This window comes from Parasteatoda tepidariorum, chromosome 1, assembly GCF_982258835.1.
Source record: "Parasteatoda tepidariorum strain Cologne lab strain chromosome 1, Ptep-v5.0, whole genome shotgun sequence".
Taxonomy (NCBI): Eukaryota; Metazoa; Arthropoda; class Arachnida; order Araneae; family Theridiidae; genus Parasteatoda; species Parasteatoda tepidariorum.
Window position 1 is genome coordinate 66564454 of NC_141755.1, and position 17676 is coordinate 66582129.

Here is a 17676-nt window from a genome sequence, read left to right on the forward strand (position 1 = left end):
CTGCCTGGAGGAAGCTGTGCGATCATTCACCGCCATGCGGAGCAGGTGTCGATCATCGCGCTCTGACGTCACCTTCTGTCGTCCAGTGCCTGTTTTTCGAGTTGTTCGGTGCTCGTCGGTCCACTGCTTCCAAACTCGCATCACTGTGGAACTGTTCCGCTGCATACGAGCTGCTATTGCGCGATAGGAAAATCCTCCTTCTCGAAGGCCGATTATCCTCCCTCGTTCAAACTCCGTAAGTTGCTTGAATTTCTTATTCTTCCGTCGTGGAGGCATACTCAGGTCTCACTAAACGTTTGCCACTAACAAATAATCATAGACTATTTTCAACGTCCCGCTACAGCACTTTATTTATACGCTTTCAGCATCAATTCAGAGGGCGCTGCGCGCGCCACGCACGCGCGATGGCTCTGAAACTTTATTAATTTGCATAATATCCTATAATTGACATTTGCTGCGAATTTCATTTGATTCTGATGATTCCTTCATGGTGTTGCATTTTCTACAAACAGCAGTTTACAATCATATTTACTTGTAGTCGTATATATTGATTGCTTGTAATCTTGTTGCAAGTAATGGTTATAACAATTATCATGATTACTTGTATTTAGATTACTTGTAATCACGGTTACAGTAGAAATCAAAACTATGCATAATTGTAATCACGTTGCAAGTAATTAATTAGGGAAGTCGTTTTCATCAAAATTGTTTTCAGTTGAAATTATGATTATCCACTTGTGCTAGAACAGATTGATCCACTATATTTTTAAACTCTGTTTAACATTATTACCCTTAGATTATATTATATTACTGCATTATTAGGACTACATCATTGTCCGTTAAAATCCGATTATTATATCCAGTTATTACTGCATTCTGTTTCTTTTTACTTGGCGTACTTTACATTATATCTTAAACTTTTAAAGTTATTTAATAATTATGTTTAAAATTAATTGTAGGCTAATATTCAAATGATCTAGTAATTAGCGTGTAGTTGACAATTTATACATATTAAAATGTAAAAACTTTAAAACTTCACTCAAAACTTTTTTTTAGCTGCGTTACGGGTTTTGATACGGCTTCAAAATTCTAAATTCATTGTACCATTCATAACAATTCCCATTTTTGATAAAAAGAAAATTAAATAAATAATATATTTAATATTAGCTAATTTGTTATATTCCTCCCGCTGTTGATGTGGTCGTCGGCCATTAAGGCAGAGGGGGTGCGATTGCTCTTGTTTTCCAGTGGCGCCATCTATGGCCAAGAATTCGACATTTGGATCTGAACCAGAGAACGATCAATCTCTAATTCAGTATCCCCAGATGTACTAATTTTCTAGGGCAACATGGACGGCATTGGGATCCGACAGATTTAACATGCACCAGTCACCACTTACTACCCGGAGAGTCTTCAACCGGTTGAATTCAAACTTCCGCTCGTACTGGACTCACAAACGTGAGGTTGGCTCTACAAGTCGGAAAACAAGGAAATTAGTTTATCTTTCTACTGGGTATATTGTAAAGACCACCTTTATTACGCAATTTCAAATTCAAATCAAAAATGAAGACAAAAAAAGTATAGACATTGGGGGCATAAAATTAACATGAAACCAAGAAAGAAACGCTTTCAAAATATGTAGGTGCAATAACCATCAAAGACAATAGATATAAAAAAAATATCAAAATAGGTTTAATTGGGGGTTGAAACCAAAAGGAGTTCTCAATTCTTCACTGTTCTTTTTCTTTCAAGGCTTTCAATTCGTCTCTATTTACTCTTAGAATTAAAATGATTTGTTATTGTTTACTTTGCCCACCAAACTGTTACCAAAAACTTTAATAGATTATTTTTTATAGATTTCAACCGAAGTTTTTTATAGGTATAAGTTTTATTGATAAGTGTTGACATTACAAGGAAATTCTACAGTCGTGTAAATAGAATATTTTATCATTTCAGCATATTCAAATATTTTAAAATTTAGGCAACTATTTTTCATTGTTCAGTAGAAAGTGTACTTTGTAATGTTTCACAAAAATATTGCTGTTTTCGAAAATTTTAATCCACGTGAAACTTTTTTTGTTTCTGATTTTTCTGTATATGTATAGCAGAATTTAGAATCTGCATCTCTAAACAAGAAGCAATTTATAATACAAGTAAAGTAACGTTTAAAAATAATAATTCAATATTTTACACGAGTAAAATTATTCATCAGTCTGTTTTAAATATTTAATATTCTTTAAAATTTTAGATCTAGTTATTATTTACTGAATATTTAATCCGTCTGAATTATTTTAAATAAGTGTGAGACAGTTATTATTATAAAAGCAACTGCAGCATGTGTGCAAAAAATATTAATTATATTTCATATTTTATAAATCATACCAGCGTTTAGAGTTTTTACAAGATAAGTCTCCGCACAAGAATTTAAAATAACAAAATATTCATGATAGTACGCTATAATATAAAAATAAAACACATTTGGTGTTAAGCGTTTGGTGTTAACACATTGTATGTTAAGCGATTTTATTTAATATTGTTTATCATATGTTTAAAACAAAAGCTCATTATTAAACGTGTCCTTCTTCAACCGATACAAACCTCCGATGTCTAATCTATTCACCTTTTGAAAAATTAAGGAATAAAAAGAATAAAAATATTTGAAGAAAATAAAATACCACTTAAATCTCGCATTTGGTTTTCAATTTAAATATAGGAAAAATACTGTAATTTGTATCAAAAAATATAATACAACTGTTCGATGCATGGCATATAAATGTGCATTTGAAATACATCTTTCCTAAGTAAGAGCAAAATAAATGAAAGAATCCTCGGTGAAGATAAGTTTTATGACCCAAACTTCATCGCATAAAATGATTTGGGGTGTAACTCGTGCAAAAATGCATTTTTATGACTATACTTTCTTCATGTTGGTAACTTTTATAGTATTTTCTTCATTGACAGCTACATAAAATAAAAGAGCGAATTTATGTGGTATTTTAGTGTTCTACTTGCTTATTTTTCTTTTCCATAAAAATTTACAGCTAATTTTAAAATCAAATATTAAACTATCAAGCATTTAACATTATATTGATAGCATAATAGTTACATTTTATCATTCAAAATAAAACTATAAATAACAGTTTTTACTAAAGGATGTTTGAAATTAAATAAAAAATTAAATCAATATTACTTTTACACTTTTTTGTGATTATTGAAATTTTAGCAATTTCTTTGGAAGAAAATATACACTTCTGTGCCTATCATAAAACGATATTAGTCCTCTTGCCGTTTCGTATGTTTTCATTGAAGCAAAAAATCGTTTGATCTTTTCTGTCAAGAGCTAAAAATGATGGTATAAGTTTTAACTGTATTTGTCTGAAAATTATTTATATATGCCTCATTTACCATTATTTACTACTCATATTTATGTACCATTATTTCTTAATATTAATCTTTTTACTACTCTGTTTTTGGTTTTGATTGCTATTTAAAGAAAAAGATAAAAAACTTAATTCGTTTTTCCTTTGTTGCATTAAAGTTGAATAATATTTTCTTATTTTACCTCTTTTTAATAATAAGATTTTTATATTTCCATTTATTTTATTTCTTATATTTCCACTGATTTATTTTTTATATTAAAAATTATTTAGTTTTATTCATTTATTTAACCTTAGTAACGAATATTAAACTTTTTCGCTATTTCATTGGTAAAAAATATTTAACGAGATTTTTTAAAAATTCATAATTTAAATGTGATTTTCTAAACCATTTCGTGAATGAAGAACATTGTAATAAAGTCTAAATTACAAGGTGTAAATATTTTACGAATAAAGCGGTAAATTAAATATGTGGAACAAAATGTATGTTACAATAAAAAAATAATTATGTTCTTGTAACTGAATTTTTAATTTTGATGTATCTAGTTGCTTAAAGAAAAAGAAAAAAAATATTCCGAAACTATGGTGATTTTGGAGAGGGTAGCATATATATGTACTCATAAACGCAGGTGTTTCACATTGTTGTACAGTGTGTCAAAAAAAATTTGAAAGATTTAAAAAACAATTGAAATTTTTGATCTAATGATAAGATCTTTACGTTCCAGGATTTATTTTTAACGGTTAAACCGGAGATGACTAAAAATATGTTAATCATTCAGTGATGACAATATTTTAAATTAAGAAATAAGACACATATAAACTCACTTTCTCTGAATAAACATACCTTTTTTTCGACAAATTTGGATTTCTGACTCCTAAAATATAGGGGGTAGCCGAAATCTTGGAAATATGCTCCTAATAAATTGATCAAGAAAGCGATACCAAGTTTGGACCCCTTAATCTTAATTTTACTTTTCGCTTATTTCGTCATATCTCGAAAAATGTTTAAATAAAATAAAATAAAAATTCGCATACACTTATAAAATTCATTCAGTCAAAGCCATGAAAACAACTTTCACTGAGTAGTTACTATGTTTAATAGTATTTTGCATAATAGTCGAAAACATTTTGTATAGTAAGGTAAATAATTTTCACGTCATTTTAAAAAATGTATTTTTGAAAATGGCAAAAGATTTAAATGGGAAAAATCGGTCAAATAGTTCTTAAGAAATTTAATTGTAAAAATTTCGGAATTTGATTTCTCAGAAAATAATTGAATGATTTCGCTCATAATTTGTATTTTGCCATTTAAAATTACATTTTTTCAATTCAAATAAAAAAATTTTCAACTATTAATAAATAAAATAATAAATGTATACCAAAAGTTATGTTTGCATGGAATTATCTGTGGATGATTGAATTTTACAATTATGTGCAAAAAATTTTTAATACGCTTAAATATTTCTCGAGATAAGGGAAAAACGAAAAAACATGATATACATGAAGTTATCCGAAATTTGGACCGTTTTTCTGATTGATAAATTATTGAAACTATTATTCCCAGATTGTGGCTATCCTCTATTTTAGAAATCAGAAATCAAAATCCACCGAAAAAAAAAAGTATGTTATTCAGAGAAAGCACAATTTTTTGTCTCATTTCATAACCTAAATGTCCTCTTTGGAAATTTAAATATCGTCTGCACTAATTAATTTGCATATTTCAGGTCACCCCCTCGAACCATTTGGATTGAGTCCTAGAACGTGAAAATCCGGTCAGTAGAACAAAAGTTACTAGGGGTGGTCCATTTTTTATTTTGCGCTATGTGCATTGCTTTTAATTTTTTAAAGTGGACTTCATGCTGATTAAAAACATAAATTGAAAGTAAATAAACGAATAAAAAGATCAAATTGTTTAGCATGAAAAAAAACTATGCATACAATGTAACATCATACAATCAAATGGCACTCTTGCATGCAATTAAATGCTCTAGCTATGCAAATAAGATGCACTTGGTAAGTAATTCAAGTGCTTAAGTAAGTAGTGCTAAAGAAACCATTTACAGCATATCGAGGTTTTTAAAAGAAAGGATCAAGTTGAATGAAGAAAGCTAAATTCAAGTAAGACATACTTAAAAGAATTTGAATTAAAACTTTTATTTTAGAAACAACACTATCAAAAAATTTTTAAACTGGTTTTATTCACATAAAATTTCTATAAAATTTAAATATTTATATTTTCTCCGTAAAATTTATACATCTTTTGCAATACAGTACTCTGAATATGCTCAGTATGTTCTAAAATTTTAAAAGCATTAAAAGTCACGTATTTTTTTCAATTTTCCGTAATCTGGTTATACATAAATGCCTACTTATGTTTGAGCTAATGCTAAATATTACCGTTATTTTAAATATAGCTAAAACCTAGTTAGATAAACCGGTATGTAAGAAGAAATTTCACTTAAATCCAAGACCTATTTTGATTAAAAAATAAATATCACTATAAAAATGCGGAGTCAAATTTGGTTTTTCAGATAACTTGATTAAGTTTTTACTTCAAAAAGGTTTTTTTTTTTTAATTTGAAAGCAAAATATAAAAATGCTTTTCAGAAAATACATTTTCCCTAGAACATATTTGAATTTTTTCCTTAATAAAACTAAATTAGATTTTTTTAGTTTGAGAAAAAAAAATAAAAAGCTTCGAGATACGAAGTAATACCATTACTACATTTGGTTTTATATCTTTAAGACGAAGATGACAGTTTTACTAACTAAGTTTCAAAAGCAGGAGCAGAGATAAAAACTGTATCAATAAAGCCAATTTGAGCAAGAAAGTTCTTTAATAAAATCATGCCTCATCTCTTTCGGTTGCATTCATTTCATTCGGAAAAAAAATTACTTTCTTTATATATTTTTGCTAATTTATAACAAACAAGATTCGGAAAAAAAGTTGTTTTTGCTGCGAAAAAAACTTTTTGGTAGTGAAAATTAAACCATTTGTCAAGACTTGGAATGAATTTTTGTTTGCTTAGAAACGATGGAAAATGCGTATTAAAAATAAGCTGGGAAAAAAAATTATTTATTTCATTCGGAACAGAAGAAATATCTGCAAAATAGAAACAAAGTTTAGAGAATGAAACATTTTTTCTCCAGTATTTTGTTTAGAAAAAAAGATATTTTAATTATGTTTTGGTATGATACATATAAAAACTTTGACTATATTTTTAATTTTAAATTATGGTGTTGATATATATACATTGAAATCTGTATAAAGAGTTTTTTATATTTTCAATCTGCGATTGGATTCTATATTTTTGATTGGAATTTTAATGCACTTCAGATGAAAGAGAATTGTAGTTACACACATAAGGAAACTTATTCCATTCATTTATCCGATTTAATCAACACGGATAATGAAAATTTATTCTTAAAGAAATATTTTAATTAATATTACAGTACTTTTATCCATAGTATAAAAATGCTGATCAAATCAACAATAAATAAAAATGAAAACATTTCATCTCCTCCCCAACCCTAGTAGTGATTGGGAGGAGAGGTGGGTGTTTCAAGAACCTGTGCTGATGTGTCCCTAAACGTTATTTTTTCCTTTATACAAGGGAACCGCGTCAAACTTTGAAGAACTGGTTTACATTATGTCTATGGAAGCTAGCCTTATTCTCCTATGTATACTCTTTGCTTAGTGAAGACTCAAAAATGTACGAAAATATTAAGATTATCCGAGCACTTTCATTGACAATAAATAATGGAGATTAAAAAGCACATAACTTGAAAAAAAGAGCGGTGGGAGTCACTTTAACAGTTGATCTAAGTCTTGATAATTTTTTTTCTTATTCATTAGTAGCTTTTTACATTATTTATTGTTATGCAGTAGCATTTTACACTGTTAGCGTAATTTTTGTTAACAATTAATGTCTTAAGAATCAAATAATCGTAAGGAAAATGCATCCAATGACTAACTAGTCTGTTAACAAAAACATTTCTGCATAAGTTAACTAAAATTATAAAAATAATTAACTTTAAGGCAGTTCAATTGCGAAATTATTACTTATATTATTGAACTCGATGTTTCAGAAAATGGAATTTAGCTTCATTTTTATACTATGACTTTGAAATCAGACTTATTTTTCTCACAGTACCAAGTTTCTTTATGCATCTTTAAGTGTCATGTTGTGGATTTTTTTCTTAAATATCTTTGCTTTTTTCAATTGGCACAAAAACTGCATCTTTTTTTCATTCTTACCCGAAATGATTTAGGTTTGGATTTTTTCGCTATATTAAGCTTTAAATTTATTTAATACACTAGATGCATTTTAACCAATTATAAATATTTTGACTTTGACGTTTCTTAAAAACTGTCAAAAGCAGAGTTTCATCAAAAATGAATAACTGGACTATCTGTTCTTAATTAATCTAAAATGTCTTGATATGACCATCCATTGCCATGAAGATTATGTCTTATCAGAACAACAGCAAGACATTTTTTATAGTTTTCTGACCGATACGAGTTATTTATCCAGCGTTGAAAAAGTATTGAAGAGTGGTCTTCTTTTTGTAAACTGAAACTATCGTGTCTAACAATAGTAAGGAAGCAACCTATCACACTTAAGATTTACGTTCATACTTCGAGTTTTACTTGTAATACTGATTTCAATAACAATTTGAATGTATGTTGCAAATTTTAAAAACTCCTTTGGACAATACTCTCCTACACTTTTTTGATATTTTGTGTTTTTAAAAATTTACTCAGTATCTGAAAACACACTTATAATTTTTCTTATTTTTGAATTTATTCCTTTTCCTAAAGCAATAAAAAAATATTTATACTTTGATAAAGGAATTGAAATTGTACTTGAAATAAAATAAACATCATTGAACAAAAAAGACTTTATTAATTGCAGTTTAATAAATTGTTTCTAAATATTAGTTATTTTTAAACTTAAATGTGATATTTTAAAATTTTTAATAATTAATTAAAGATTTTTCTGAAAAACTTCACGTATGATTATCAAAATTTAAACATCTAAATGTATAAGTTAATTCAAAATATCTCTACCACTGAAATTAATTAAATAATTAATTTCTAATTTTATACAGTACTTACATTCGTATTTTTAATTTTTAAAATGATATATTTTTTAGGAGAATTTCATGCTAATAGCAATTGTTTAATATTAATGAGGAATTTAATTTTACACACAAATGAGTTTAATTTTATACAAAACTTTATCCCTTTAAAAGCAAGTCAAATAATGAATTGCATTGATCAAGTATTTTAATTTTAAAATTGTATTATTTTATCCTTCATTACTTTATTTTAGTTTTTGCCTAATAATTTTATAACATTCTAAATAAATTAATGCAATATTTAGCTTTTAAATATTTTTTACCGAGCATTAAAATATGTGTTGTCTAAAAAAAAATATATAAAAAAAACCTAAAAAAATTCTTGTTCAAACTCAACACCTTGAATTTAATTTACATTTCGACGGAAAAAAACCACTCGAGGCTCAAAAACTACGCATATTCTAGTAAAGTAAATATGCAAATATTCTTTCAGGGAACGGTAGAAAAAGTTTTTTCTTTCTCCCTTTTTTGGAGTAATTACCCTCCTGTACCTCATTTAAATATGTGAAAATGCGAAGAAAAGCTCAGGTAAAACCGCAAGAGAAGAAATTTATCTTAAGAGATAAAAGGAATTTAAATAAAACAGCATTTTTATTTTACCGTTACAAAAAAGAATAATAAATAAAAAATAGTTGTACGCACAACTCTCTCTACGTTTTAAAGTAAGAATTTTCTTAATTCAGTCACTAAGTTATATATAATGCATCCACTGATATTTTCTTGTTTTTATGCATGCATTAATATTAACTGAAAGAACAAGTATATTGATACAAATCTCAAACCATATAAGGAAAGAAGTTCATGACTAAGTTAGAATACTCTCTGAATTTTGCAATTGTATAAAAATTAAATCAAACCATTCTATCTACTATACGATAAAGATAACAACCATGTATATTTTTATTCATTTGAAAAGTAATTTTCTATGAATCGTATTGTTTTCTAAATATTTCAATCAAAAGTTCATAAATGTGCACTTTTAGAATTTGCATTCTGAAATTACAATAAAATAGCCGGCAGCAGTCTGTCCATCCGATTAACAATAAAGTTTATGATTAAGAACAGTTTTTTTTTACCTATATGGTATTGAAACCGTTTACAACTGGTCCGGTTATCAGACCAGGAACACAAAATGATACGGTTTTGTAACCATTTACAACTCTCATAGCTTCTAAACTATTAAAATAAACTTATTCGGGCATTGGAGCTCTGTGTGCTGAGGCATTTGAGCAGAATGGGAGTATTTATTCTAACAATCCAAGGTCACCGATTGAAGAGTGGAGGACATTAGAAACTCCTCATGTATTGAAGGAATAGAAGAGATATTGAAGTGCCACCTGGATTGATGGTGCTGGGATTTGAACCTCTGCTCAGTCTGTTACGACAGTGAGCAATCAACCTTCTCAGCCACAGAATGTACTCAGTTGCATGGGACAAAATGGCTTCATAAGGTTAGAGCGGATAGAATTCCGGTTTTTAAGCCATATTAGGTAAATATAACCAATAAACGTTTTTTCTCGCACTTAACAGTTTAAGTATCATCTTTTTCGTGGTTACAAACTAAGGTAAACAACGTTAGGAGCACAAAAATATTTATAAATGCAAACAGCTGTTTCGGATGCTCAAAGGTCAACCTTCATCAGTGCAACAGAAGGAAATGAGAACTTGAACTTGAACTGAGTTTGTCTTCAGTGCACCTGTCCGCGAAGCGGACACTACACACTTTCATCGGTGGTTGTGCCCGTGGGCACCTGGAATATTGACGTTGTACGTGGATCATAGGCAGTGAAATGCAGAGGCGGTGGTCAAATTAAAATCTACACTTTAATTTTACGCATAGATTTGAGATTTAAGAGATGTTTTAGTAAGTAATCTGAAGTTGGAAATGTTTATGTTTAAAATGAGTCTCTGTTAGAACAGTGACCCGGTCGTCCTGGTTTAAACCACTCGTACCGGGTTGCTCACTGTACTGATTTAAAGGAAGCTACGGCTTGCCCGGATCGGACCCTTAGAAGGAAATGAGAGAAAAACAGGGTAAATGTAAAGAAAGGTGACGTCACAAGGGGGTTAGAGCAACGGCCAATAGGAGGGAAGGGTGAATGGATAACGACGAATGGGAAGCAAGGAACAAATTTTTTTTTTCATGGTTATTTGACTATTTTGGTTGAATATGGTAAAATAACAATTTAATAAATTATTATTTAACCATTTTTACTTAAAAATTTTTAACAGTGTGAAGAAAGCCAATTCATTTTTGAAAAATAATATCTGCGATACAATAAAAAATAGTACATGCTACTGACTCATCAAAAATTCTCGGACTATTTGAAAATTGTTTTTAAAAATTCCTGAGAAATGTAGAAAATTAAATTAATACTATTGCGTACAATATTCAAATATATATCTCTTTAATTATAAAATATTTAGTGACATTTAAAATAATTTTCTGGAAGAAAAGGTAAAAGCTGGCAGGTTTTCACTCATTTTAGACATCAGACGTCCCTTGAGGAAAGGCAATAATGTTTAATAATCGGGTGTTTGAAGCAATCGTAAAATCTACAAGTAAAGTCACGCAACGGATGTGCAAACTTTGCAGAGTGTTTACCATCAAATTGAAGTCTAATGTCAAACCAGAAATTCCTAACTGTCTATTCTCAACTCACAGCCTGATTAGATGAGCTTCAGCATTGTGGTTTAGAAGCTGTATGTTTATGCGAAATTATTCGAATAACAACTGCCTGTTAGAAACTCTCCAAATATCAAACAATATTTCGTGTTAAGTTTTAAACTTATTGTGGATAAAATATTTCATATTAATCAATTTTTTAAATTAAGTACAGTGAAAAACTTATAATGTGTATTGATAAAATAAAGCTGGTTATGGGCAAAATGTAACGAAATGCACGCTATGAGTTCAGAATTTATGCTCTACATGCACTTTTTTTATTTCAGGAAAAGTTTTTTAAAAAACGTGAAAGAATTTTCTGTAATCCTATTTAAGAGATTTTCGTGAGAAAAACTAATGCTTTTTGAAAAAGATTTATTACAATATACTACTGCATGCAAGATTCAGGTGTAATAATATAGTAATACGCATGAAAACCACATTATATCATTTACAATATACAGTTGGAATTGCTGCTGTACAATAAACTTTAACCCTTCCTGGCAGAGTGATAAGTATAGCCCTCTCTTTCTTGTGCACCGGATATATCTGAGTCAAAAGAGAAACAATATATTTGTTTTGCCCAGAACAATACATTTGCTTGTTTTATTTTTCAATCTGTTCTCCGGGTTACAGTATTCGGTCATTTATTATGTGCTTAAAACTAGTTATTTAATTTTAAACTAGATGTCAGCACTCATCGAACAAGTAAGCTAAAAATTAACACGCATATTATATTCTACATATACTTAGTCATGTGTAATTTTTTTGAATTAGGAAGAAGATAGGCAATTTTTAGACCGTTTTTTTAATTACGCGATCTCTAAGGAATTAAGTCTTTAAACATACACAAGGCGCATAATGAAATTAAACGATTCATTTCAATTGTTTGTTTCAAAACGAAAATAGAGTAAGCATTATGTTATGGTAATAATATGTTTCAACATAAAAATTATTTTACACATATTTACGAAAACAATGGAACACAAATATGATTATATTCGAATTTCAGATATTTTTATTGTTCTTATTTACAAATGAATAATTCTTTTAAAAAAATGGAGAAAGCGAAAAGGTACTAAAAGCATCACGCTCGATGAAAAAACTACGGCGAAAAAACTACAGACGATAGTAAGAAATGCCCATTGCATGCGTATATTTCAGGTCAAATTACGGAAAAACGAACCAGCATTTAAGGTGTCGGTACTTTTTATCTCAAAATCCATTTTTACTGCAACATGTTCCGGAAGAAAAAATCAGATATACCGTAATGTTTACAGTAATAATTACAGTAAAATTACTGGACCACTCTAATTAAATAAACGTTACTGTAAATATTACGGTATAATATTTACTGTAAAAATGGATTTCGATGCAAAATGGATTTTACGAATGATGCACCCAAAGTGGGGTATTTATACCATAATTTGATCCAGAATTGTTTAAAGTTTTATAATTAAAAAATAAATTTAATAATGGCCATATTGCTGAGGCTCTATAAAGCATGCAAGCGTTAAACCGTTTTTTTTCGTTTCAATATAATTAATACTTTAAATCCAAAACAAATTCTGACCGCAAAAAAAACATAATTCTTGCAATAAAAACCAAAATCTACGGTATTTTAACCATTGATACCTTAACAGTTTCCGTTCATATGCTAACCTCTTACTAGAAGTTCTAGTTTTCAAAATTATAGTTCTTGTTATTACTTATATTATATATATTATTAGTAGTACATTTTGCAAAAAAGAAATCCAAATCGCAAACAAAATATTTTTAAAAATCAATGAAATCTGTGAAGCTTTTAAGCCTAAAACAAGCTCCTGTAACAAACTATACGCGTTCAAGAGAATAAACATACTATATTACTTATGTTGGTGGAAATGAACATTTCTAGCTAATCTATCATCATTATGGAAAAAGCTATTTTTATTTCACCTTTTTGGACACTATCAGATATTTGAAACTATTTAAGCATAAAATAATAATTGGCTGAATTGAATCGAAAATGGAAATGCGATAACATTTACACAAAAATACAAGCACGGAATCTATTTAGGCTGAAAGAATGGTTTCCAAGTCGACATGCAAATTTAGAACTACACTAGTGACAAATTACAACTTGGCAAAGCTATAAAATAAGAATTTAAGAAATAAAGTTATTTAACTTTAAACATTTTTTTTCGATAATTTACTTACTTTTGATTTTGTAATTAAAAAGAAGGGATTGCGATATGTATCCGCAAATATAATTAAAATAGACAACGGCTGTCAAGGCATTTCTTAATAATATCAAGTTGAAGCTTTTATTCATTTAAAACAAATAATTTCTGATGGCTTTACAATACATTCTTTATTAGGGAAAACAATATGATGTTTCAATTCTGCAATTCAGTAACTAACACGTAATGGGAGAAGAGAGTAGAAATTGTGCTAAATAATACACTATTTAAAAAATATAGAAGAAACGTGAATATTAACATTAAGGATATTTTTTAAAGTAAACATTTATATAAATTTCTACTTATATTTTAGTATTTACTTAATATTTTATTATTTACTTAATATTTGCCTACGTAATAAATATGTAAGCCCATATTAGATAAGGACATCTGTAAGTAAAACATTTGTATTTATTTCTTACACATTATACATCTCGTAAAGATTCATGCAATTAAAGTCTGATTGACAAGTCAAAAATTAATTTCAATAAATTTGCGGAATCATGATTGCTTAAAAGTGCGATTTGTACTACAAAACGTATTGCTAATATCTAATTTTTGTCAAGTTCTTTACCAAAAGGTAATTACATTCAGACAGCTTCCAATTTTTTTAACAACTTTAAAACTATTGTTATGAATTTGATTTTAAACAGAAAAATTACCCTTTATTATTTTTACTCAAAGCTGTTAATTTATTGCTTGTAAATATTGCATCTTAAGTCTTCAATTCCTTACATTCAGTGAAAATAATTAACTAAAAATTCAGTATTCAAAATCCAACACTCAAATTGCTATTATCAAATAACATTTTATATGAGAAGGAAAAAATTGCTTTTCTTTTTCGGAAAGTTAAATTGGTTAAGGAATAACTGCTTTAAGTTAATAAAACAATTTTTGAAATAATGAATCTGAATTAAATATGTTCTTCAAAAAATCTATTCTTGTCATAATAAATAAATTCGATAGTATTGATGAAATTAAATATTTTTAACCTTTTGTAATTTCAGAAAAGCATGCTGCTACAACACGGTATCGCACTGTATGGTAACAACATTTCTACAACTAAAAAAACATGATTCTAGTTAATAAAACCTAATTATACGGTATTTAGAGCATTCATTTGGTAATTGTCCCGTTCATATTGTAACCGTTTACCTTAAATTTTGGTTTTCAAAATTATAGCTCCTTTTACTTCACATTTGGTAAAAAAAAAAAGAAATAAACTTGAGCGAAAAAGCTAAAAAGTAAATTTGACCGAATAGATGGTTCTTATGGAATTAAGATAAAATTACCGAATTTTACAACATTTTCCAAATTTTATATCGGATGATAAATTTATATTTCTATTGTAAATTTAACCGAAACCATTACGATAGCGCTTCAATAAAAATTACCAAGCTTCTTTGGCATTCCTAAATAGCCGAAAACTTGATAAATTTTATCATAATTTTGTAGTTTGAACCATATTTTTTTCTTTGTACAGACAAATGGAAAATTTTGCTTATTATAATCTAGTTTTATTAGTTAAATTACTTAATTTTCCCTTTTTTTTAAAATAATAATAGTGCAGACTGGATGAGTTACGCTCCGAACGATGAATCTAGAAAATTCATAATTTTTTGTGCTATTTTCTTACTGGAAACATCACTTAAATATGTTATTTTATTAAATTCCCCCTGTTTTTTACCTTTTTTTAAGTTACTCATTTAAATAGGGCGATATTTACACGCTTTGGATCTGCTTATGATTAGTGAAATTTCATTAAAGATATGCGCAGCTTAAATAATAAGGACTAATTTCGACGCTATATCACAACACTCAGCACAATGAATGAAAACGTTAGACGAATGCAAACGTGCAACTACAAACGAGGTTTAGTGTTTTGTTTTTCATTCATCAAGTATGATGCCTCCTACAACCAATGATTAAATCAGCATTTTGATAAAATAAGAATTTTGATTATTAAGTTAACTCAATGATAAAATAAGCATTTTGATATTAAATATGAAGGAAATATTTTTTTTTTTATTCTTGGATCTGAATAAAAATTTAAATTTTTCATAAACAGATTATATTTCCTTCATTTTAGAAATCATACAAAAATAGCATACAAATGAACCCTCTAAAGATTAAATAAATTTCTGAATTAAATACACATTTACATTCGTGGTACAAAAATTTGAATGCATCCTTTGAGATTATTTAGAGGAACATCAAATACAAAATTCTTGCCTTGCGCATTGACTGATTAATGTGTTAATTAAACAAACTGTTATTATCTCTACGAAGAATTCTCAAATACATAAACTTTTTCGTCTATTTTTAAAAATGTTAAAATCTTCTATCAGTTGCATTAGTTAACAAAATGTGTCTACATGTATGTATTTCTGAAATCTAATTATAACAAGGGAACATAGAGAATGTATGAATAATAAAACACTATAAAAGATTCAAATGCTCCAAACTCAAATTTTTGTATGTCCAAGAGTACTTAAATTTGGATCATTGTAAGCTGAAAAACAAAAATGCGTAAAGTACAGTGACATAAATATTTAGTATAATTCTAAACTAAATCTTCCCATATTTCCCTCGTTGCAGAGTATCGAAAATGAAAAATGTAAACTTTCGATAATATTAATCACAGAAAAATTAACATTTTAAAGCCAAATCGGAGGTATATTTCATTTAGACAGTAATATTTCAAATGATTTATATGAATTAACTTGTTTTATTTATTGAAATATGTCTCTTTTACATAAATATAACCTTTCGTATGTTTTGTATTGTATTGATTATTAGTAGTATTGAAAAATAGAAAATCTCGTCGAAAATTAATTGGGATGCTTTACTTTTTATTGGTTTGAAATTGTTCTGTCTATTTTTAATTTATTTACAGAATGGTTGATTTTGAAGTATTAAGACAATTCTAATGTTATACTTTAGCTAAAAATAATTGTTTAAATAGTTCTTTGGGATTTTAACACCACGCAGCTTTCATTCATAAAATTTTTCCCTTGAAGTTAGATTGTTAGAACTTTAAGTGAATGATTTAAAATAATACCAACTATAATTTAAATGGTAAAGTACATAGAAGTACTAAAAATTAACTTACCTGAATAAACTGTAATGAATAAAATTGTACATAAAGGCACTGCAAGAAGAAAAATGGTGATATAAAATGTTTTTAAATATTGCCGCCGAAACAAATGACGATTCAAATAATTCACAACGTTATTTGTCATATCTGTTTCTATATCAAAACTTTATCTTAAAAATATAAGTTAAGTTTAAAGTTATAGCTCTTTTTAATTCCTCTAAAAACACACCTTGTATCAAGTCAATCAGATTTTTCCGATATGAATGTCTTATTGCTTCTTGAATCAATACTTTACCAATTGTAAAAAAAGTATACAAAATAGTTTTCTTCCCAATCTAAATATACCTTCCAAACATTTCTTCGTTAATTTAGTTTTTATATTTTTATTACATTGTTTAAAAAAATTAGGCTATATTTTGGCATCTGTTAATTTTATAAATTATAATAAATAATTTTCAAAAATCATTTGTGAATTTAATTCGATCGAAATTAATTGCTTTAACTCTTCTCTTTTCGGACAACAGATGCAAAGTTATTCATATTTCTCCGGAGAACGCACCAGCTCCTATTTCTGATGAATGCATTGCTAAGGGAAGCTTTAGAAAGTGGGAGAGTCCGGAGTCCTGACTAGTTCCGAGAAAGGTTTCCTGTTTCTGAGTCATCTGAACTGCTGCCGGCTTTTTACTTCGTTGGTTTATCCCAGATGGCGCTGAAGGACAGAGAGGGAAAAGCGTTTGGAGCTGAATATTTAGAGAGAATACTATCCTCTCTCGTTGTACCTTTTACGTTAAATCTGTACTTTTATATTTTCTTTAGATAATTATTCTTTCATTTCCATTTAGATTTCGTGAATATAGATATTTTATTCTTTGTTTTCAAGTTGTATTTGTGAGACAAATTAAAGGGACAAAAGAACAAAAATCAGCAGAAAATTTATTAGTTTCAAATTAAGATAGAGTTAAATTGCTTGAACATTAAAGTGAGGTGAACATCCCATTTAAAAAAACATTAAACCAAAAAAGTATTATTTTAAACGTGAAAATTTTTTTTCAAAAATATGATTTAACACTAAGATTATGACGTTGGTCGTTTAAATTGGAAATGCAATTTAACTAAAAATTTTTACTTATGTCTTACAACTCTTAGTTTTTTCTTCAGTTCTTTTAAACTTCC

The 17676-nt window shown here is 28.0% G+C and overlaps 1 protein-coding gene across 1 annotated transcript in view; it reads right to left on the minus strand.

The window, feature by feature from the left end:
* Positions 1-17163, minus strand: part of LOC107441085 (alpha-1,3-mannosyl-glycoprotein 4-beta-N-acetylglucosaminyltransferase B) — a 74100-nt gene extending 56937 nt beyond the window's left edge. The window contains exon 1 of the mRNA XM_087165615.1: positions 16519-17163. Coding sequence (XP_087021741.1) covers positions 16519-16648 — 130 coding nt within the window. The 5' untranslated portion in view covers positions 16649-17163. The remainder of the gene's footprint in view (positions 1-16518) is intronic.
* Between the last annotated feature and the right edge of the window lie 513 nt (positions 17164-17676).